Source organism: Clinocottus analis, unplaced genomic scaffold, assembly GCF_023055335.1.
Source record: "Clinocottus analis isolate CAN_PGR_092001 unplaced genomic scaffold, fCliAna1.0.p SCAF_8, whole genome shotgun sequence".
Taxonomy (NCBI): Eukaryota; Metazoa; Chordata; class Actinopteri; order Perciformes; family Cottidae; genus Clinocottus; species Clinocottus analis.
This window is the reverse complement of record NW_027176240.1, coordinates 3,815,287-3,822,642: the sequence shown is the minus strand read 5'-3', so window position 1 is coordinate 3,822,642 and position 7,356 is coordinate 3,815,287. Positions and strand designations below refer to the sequence as shown.

General features: G+C 44.8%; 1 protein-coding gene across 1 annotated transcript; it reads left to right on the top strand.

The window, feature by feature from the left end:
* Positions 1-326: 326 nt before the first annotated feature.
* Positions 327-7,312, top strand: zc3h15 (zinc finger CCCH-type containing 15). Its single transcript, XM_068568420.1, has 11 exons — positions 327-529; positions 2,796-2,888; positions 3,105-3,207; positions 3,304-3,456; positions 3,739-3,833; positions 4,417-4,602; positions 4,721-4,801; positions 4,918-4,983; positions 5,071-5,193; positions 6,023-6,158; positions 6,292-7,312. Exons 1-11 carry the CDS (start codon positions 455-457, stop codon positions 6,468-6,470), a joined length of 1,290 nt encoding a protein of 429 aa, XP_068424521.1. The 5' UTR covers positions 327-454; the 3' UTR covers positions 6,471-7,312.
* Positions 7,313-7,356: the final 44 nt, after the last annotated feature.

The following is a 7,356-nucleotide window of genomic DNA, read 5'->3' as shown; positions in this document are numbered from 1 at the left end:
ATACAATTTAAACTATGGAAAGTCAGTGTTTTCATGCAGGTATTTTGAAGGAAAGGTTTCTCTATTGTTATAGAAGAGAGTAAGGAAAACGTAATAACTACGTATATTTACTCGATACTGTACGGAAGTGTAATTTGAAGGTATTGTTACTTGAGTATTCCCATCTTCTGCTACTTTTTTTTCCTTCCATATATTAAAAAGATATATACTTCACATAGTACTTATAGTGCGTTTATGTCAAGTTCCCCCCGGAGACTACAGTACCCGTCATGCACCTCGCGCTGCGTGATGACGCCACAGAACATCAACAACTCACATGTGGCCTAGGGACGCCGTTGCCGTGCCGCGCGCTAGCATCAACCGGGTGATGTGGAGCTGACTTCCAGCCCCCCGCATTTAAAAGAAACAGCACACGGCCGATCGCGGTTCCGTACGCAGCCACAGCTGAGCCAACATGCCGCCGAAGAAACCCGTCCAGCCCGCGGCAGGGAAAAAAACCCAGGAGAAAAAAAAGGAAAAGATAATCGAGGTAAAGGAAGTCAAACACGAGTTAGCTAGCTCGCTTGGCGTTAGCCAGCCATGCTAACCCGGCCTCGTGACAGGTGGTAGCTTTCCCCGCCGACTCCTCAGTAGTTTATCGTGATTCATTTAGTATATTTAACAATAATTATAGTCGCACCCGCTCAATCTGCAGCGAGTTCTTCAGCTGTCAGGTGTCACACTTTCTTCATTTCGACCCAAACGGTCGTGGCTCGAGCTGCTAGCAAAGGCCGCGCAGCCGCAGTGAGCGTTCACACTCGGTGGTTTAAATGTCCCTTAGGTCATCAGTTTGAATTTAAAAAAAGAGTTATTGCTTTAGTAATCTTTCCATTGTTTGATTAGCGTGGTTTACTTTTCATAAGCGCCACGTGAGCGTGAATCGTAGCGCGAGCGGCCTGTCTCTGTCTGCTCGGCCTCGTCGGACACACACATGAGGGGCCTGAGAGCGAGCACAAGTTTGTGTTTCAGGAAACTCACGACATTTGTGTTGATCATGACGATGTCGCCGTTTTAAATGTAAGAGAAAGGAAAGAAAGCAAGCAGCTCCGTGACTCCTAAAGTCTCGTCTCTCTGTACCGGCGTTTCGTCACGTTCACGGGCTCAGCGACGTGTTAAAGTCACGTCAACCAGCTGGTCCGTTGAGTCACATTTTCAGGTGATTTTCTGTTTAATTACACGTAACTTGTATACGTGTGTACTTTGTATGAGCACTGTATGCTCACGAAGGGCAGAGCTGATTGCCTCCAAATCTGATACAAAATAAACATATTTTGTTATTAAAAGGTATCTTTCTGTGTATCTGAAGCCTGATGGAGTTCACATTCCTCCTTTTGTTGGGCCACACTGACATGTTGTTGGTCTATTGTGTATTCACAGTTATAAACACTTTAGTTACCGCCTGTCTAAAAACTACCGTGCCCAACTTTTCCCAAAAATAGCAGAGCTCTTTTCTTTTTAAATGGGACAGTCGACCTCAAAATAACAATGAAGGTATTATTTTTTTGTTTGGTTTGATCAGAATTGGAACCATTTATTTGCCAGATATGTTTCACATGCGAGGAATTTGTCTACAAAGCATACAATTTACAATAGAAAATAAAGTGCACAGATACCAGGTATTATAAACAAGTGTAGGTAATTGCAGGTGTATGTGAAAGTGGCAAATGTATTCAAGTATGAATGGATGTGTCCCTTTTTATCAATGAAACTTTATATTTACAATCTCAATGTGGACCTCTGGGACAGAAATCAGAGAGGATTGTGGGTCGGGCGACGTAGAGAAGATAAAATATACACATGTTTTTGACTAAATACCTCTATCGATGAGGTAGGTTGAGCTATGGTGCCTTCAGAGGGAGATATATGATGAATAATAATCAGTGATAACGACCAAGCAGGTAAATATATGATGAATAATAATCAGTCATAACGACCAAGTGGGTAAATACTAGACCAGTTTGGTAAGATTAGAACATTGCTTTACTTTACTAGGAAGTTTAAACCAGTAAAAGACAACAGTTGTGACATGTTAATGTATCCAAAAACTAGTCTTGCACCACAGTATTGGTGTAATAAATAAACTGTCCAGCCCTAATTGTGGCAGAAGTTAACATTGTTACATAACGGCAGCTATAGCCTCGATTTTATTTTTCGTCATAGAAATAATGTTTAAAGTGACGTTGTGCGTGAACTTGGACAAGAGGGACATCTATACATTATATATTATGTATATGTAATACTGCTATTGTAGATTATTTACTGTTTATATAGTTTTATTATACTGTGTCTCTTGCTGCTGTAGTCCTGCATTCCCTCACTGCGTGACTAATCAAGCGATATCTCTTATCTTATTATTGCGATGACAGATGAAAGTAATGGGACATAATGAATCTTAGTTGCTGTGTCTTGTATCGCTGGTGAGGCCAGAAAAGTATACACACATTTGCATTTTGTGGCAAAAACAAGTGCAGAAACTTGTTGGGTTTCAACCGCTTGCTTCAATTCAGTTTATTTTGTAGAGCCCAAAATCACAAATACAAGATTTGCTTCAGAAGGCTTCACAGTCTGAAGGAGGATCCCTCTCCCCGGATTGACAGAAGCAATAGAAGTCATGTGACCAGAATGAGCAACGTTACAGCACATTACATGAATATGACAAACTATTCATATAATGCGTAGCGGGCATGGACCATTCAGGGATGATATTGGAAACTGGAAATTATATTTTTGCTTCTTTTTTTTTTGTTTGTTTCCAGGACAAGACATTTGGTTTGAAGAACAAGAAAGGGGGCAAGCAGCAGAAGTTCATCAAGAACGTCACTCAGCAAGTCAAACCGCAAGTCAAACCGGTCAGTAGGAAGTTCTCGTTCTTCCTCGGTTCTTTTCTTTTTCTTCCGTCTTCCATCCCTTCATATCTCTGACCGTCTCCCTGCCCCGCTGGTTCTCTCTCTGCTTCTTTTCTCCTGGTCATCATCTGTGGACTAGATTTCCGCCGCCCGTCAATGTGCTCTGCTAATTTGAGATCATTGTAAAATACATCTCCCACCCGTGTGTGTGTGTCCCAGGGTGAGGGAGATAAGGCCACTAAGAAGACCGACAAGAAGAAGGAGTTGGACGAACTCAACGAGCTCTTTAAACCGGTCGTCGCTGCTCAGAAAGTCGCCAAAGGTAACAGACGACGCCGTCTGTGAAAATCTTCTTTTTTTTCACACTAGAACAGATGACTAACGGTCGATTCCCTCCCTCTCCTCGGGTTTTCCGCAGGTGTCGATCCAAAGTCGGTGCTGTGTGCGTTCTTCAAGCAGGGCCAGTGCACCAAAGGCGACAAGTGCAAGTTCAGCCATGACTTGTCGATGGAGAGGAAGTGCGAGAAGAGGAGTCTGTACGTGGACGAGAGGGACGGGGAGCTGGAGAAAGGTGAGCGTCTAGCAGCGGTATTGTGGCGTCATCGTTAATATAGTTAGGCCAACATAAAATAGGTTGTCTGTCTTGACATTTAACTTTACAATTAGATGTTACTGTTTCTTCCCTCGGTTCTGACGTGTTAGTATTACGAGAAACAAGGTCGAGATAAACCCCTAAATCTTGCTTGCCACCTTAAAAATCTTCTCTATAGAAGCAGTATATGTATCAGTTTTGTTCCAGATAACTTGAAAAAACCACGTCCCTTGTTTGATTAAATTGTCTTTTCCCCTTTAGACACCATGGACACCTGGGATGAGAAGAAGCTGGAGGAGGTGATCGCCAAGAAACACGGAGAAGAGGCGGAGAAGAAGAAATCCAAAACGCATATTGTAAGTCTGCGACGAAGACGAGGAGAGCTGCATTGTCATTTGATGCTAGTACGACCAGCGGGTTCCTGAAAGTGTAAGAAACTGCTCAGAGAGATATGGGAGGAGAATAAACCCAAATGACAGGCAGAGAGAGAGTGAGTCGTGATCCATATGACAGAGTTCAGGAAGTATGAAATAAATAATGAAAGATCAAAGATGAAGAGAAACTCAGGGGAGAAATATCTTCCCTGGTATCCCGGGTCTGGGTTGTTCAACAGAGGAGGTATTTGATTCGATAAATTATTTAAAAACGTCTTTGATCCCTGATGTATTCTTCATATTGCCGAGAGTCGGGTCGGCCGTGAGTCAAAGCCAGAGAGTCCCTCGAGCCCCGGCCGAGCCTCTTATTCCAGAAAGGGAAATGACGACTTCTGGGTCGTTAAAAAAAAAAAGGAGGGAAAAAAAACAGCGAATAATTTCTGGTGGCCTTTTTTTTCTTTTTTTTTGTCCCCGAAAACGTTTGAACCCCGCAAGGTGTACTCGATGCCTTCCTTCCTCTCTCTTTGTGTAACGACGTCTCCTCCGCCGTGTCCCCTCCTCGCAGGTGTGTAAGCACTTCCTGGAAGCCATAGAGAACAACAAGTACGGCTGGTTCTGGTCGTGTCCGATGGGCGGCGAGGTCTGCATGTACCGGCATGCCCTGCCGCCCGGCTTCGTGCTGAAAAAGGACAAGAAGAAGGAGGAGAAAGAGGAGGATAAGATCTCGCTGGAGGAACTGATAGAAAACGAGGTACGGGTGGAGGGATGAGAAGGACGAGAGTCTACTGGAGATTTGGTTCATGTGTTTTTCGAGGTTTAGGGGCCACAAACTCTCTCCTCCGCTCATACTGACCTCCGTCTCTCTGCAGCGAGCCGCTCTGGGCGCCAACGTGACTCGGATCACCCTGGAGACTTTCCTGGCTTGGAAGAAGAGGAAAAGGCAGGACAAGGTTGGGCATCTTTTCTTTTTATTTCATTGGCGTCGGGTGGCCGAGCCGACGGCAGGAAGGTTTCATTTGAAGTCTCTCACACGTTTCCTCCTCCTCCTCGGTGCCGTTTTTAACAGATCAACAAAGCGATGGTGGAGATGGAGAAGAAAAAGGCCGACTTTAAGGCGGGAAAATCGCTAGTGGTGAGTTTAACTTGTCTGTGCTTGTTATAGACATTTCCACTGCGACACAGGATTTAAATTTTAAAAAAGCCGTGTGTGTGTCTGTAGGTGAGCGGGCGCGAGGTGTTCGAGTTCCGACCAGATTTGATCGACGACGACGACGAAGAAGCCACGGACGCTCAGTTTGCGAGCGGCGACGAAGAGAACAATGATGAAGAGGAGGAGGAAAAGGTGATTTCTAGTTCAGGGGACGATGCTCGATTGCTTTGCTCTCGAAGTGAACTCCACATGGTTCGGGGGATAGAGTTTACGTTGTTGGTACAAAACACCTGCAGGAAGTTAAATAAGTGTCGCTAAAAGTTTTTAAATACTTAATCAATGAAGTACTTAAACATTGAACACAAGCAGTAAGTGTCTTTTCCTCTTTTCACCGTTTTAAGAAAACGTGCTCGAGCTCACAACGGCAGCTTTTTGTCCCCTGTTGGTTGCCGTAGTCAAAGCTTGGATCACACACACGTCTCTCAAACTGCTTGAACAGATGATGCATCTCGGGACGGGACATGTCTCCAGGGTTATTAGCGCAAGACTAGACGAGGAAAAGACATTCTTCCAGTACACTTTCGCCTCTTCCAGAAGCGAATATTAACGAGCTTCCTTCCAGGTTATTTGTCTGCAGCGCTCCATTTAGATTCAAGCTGTGCAACAAGGGAACATCTCCCTTTTAATTAGTCTTAAATAGATTTTCTGGTCCTAAAATGTCTGTTAATTGAATGACTATGAAAAGTCCAGGAATCCTGATGGAGCTTTTTACCTGTTTTCCTTATTAAAACATCCAGCTGGACTGCGTTTTAGGGCAAAATTGACTCCTTTTCAGTGTGTTTTACCAACACACTCCTTACTCAACATTCAGTTGTTTTGTACTAAATGGATCCATGGCGCGGCCACTATTTATTAAACCCTATTTATTAAATGGTCTCAGCTTCCCTCAGCACTTCACCTGCTTCTCTACATGTGTTCGTCACACTCCCGGCTCAACTTCATTCACCGCGTTTTGTTGCAGGTCGATTACACAGAGTTCCAGGACATAGACCTGTCCCGTTTTGTCCCACAAGAGGTCGACAACACGGGCATCACCGTGGCGTCCATGGACCGCTTCGCCTCGAGGAAAAAGACCCGGCCGACGGCGACAGACAACGGTAAGACGGGAATCCGTGAGACGGCTCAAACTGTTTGTAACCGGACGAGACATTTTGTTTCCAACGGTTTTAACTTTAACTTTCAAAAACAAACAAACGCCATGTAAAGCCGTCTCATTCTGCCCGTCTACAGAGGAGCAGATGAACGGCGCTTGCGGTGGCGCGGAGGCCAACGGACTCTCGGGCGCGGAGGACAACGAAGAAGAAGAAGAAGAGGAGGAAGAGGAGGTACCGGTGGACGAGAACCTGTTCACGGGGGAAGATCTGGAGGAGCTGGACGAGGAACTCAACACACTGGCGCTGGAAGACTGAAGCGGGAGAAGAGAGGCGGGAGCTGAACGGACTAAGGGACAAAAGGGACCGACTGATGGATGCATGGAGCGAAACTACAAAGAGACCCCAGACGTTTGAATGATTTTAAATTTCAGAGACTCCAGTAATAAAAGCCCGACTGTTTCACGACATCACTGCCCCGTCTCTCGACACCTGTTTTTCTGTATCGCCCCCTCCCTCGCCCCACTTTCTCACATCCCTCCGCGGCTTTTTGGGTTTCCCAATTTCCACACCGAGGCGTAGGGGGGGGGTCACCTCCAAGAATTCGGCTGCCGAGCGCCACTTTGTCGTCGCTGCGTTACGTCGAAAGTGAAGTTACCTCCTGAGAGAAATTAGGCTTCTTAATCCTAATCCATATTGATTATAGAGATTTGCAGAGTGAGACATTGTAAAGGGCCTTAAAATGAAAGCGCTACACTAGCGACGTCGTGCCGCGGGACTTCAGTAAAAGGAAATAACATCGTGGGATGTTTGAGTGCTGAAGTTATTATGTATACACATTGTAGGGAACATGAACAGGAGTGATTCTGTTGTAAGAAACTGAATCTGTTCACCTGCTCTCAAACCAAAATAATAAAAAAAAAAATGGAGTTTGAAAAAAAAAAGTGTCATGGAGATTTTCAATCAACATTTTGAAGGAAAAAGAAAACGCAGATTAAAAGATGCTGATGTTGCCCCCCTCCTCCTCCACTCCTTACTTCTGAGACCAGGCTGTAATATAAAGCCCATGCAGGGACTCAGACTGTCCCGTTAACAACCCCGAATTGTAAATAATGTTCTCATGATGCCTCCTGAAGAAATAAAAGATAACTGTACATCCAGTGTGTGTCTTTTATGACTGAATCTACTGCAGGGTCACATGTAT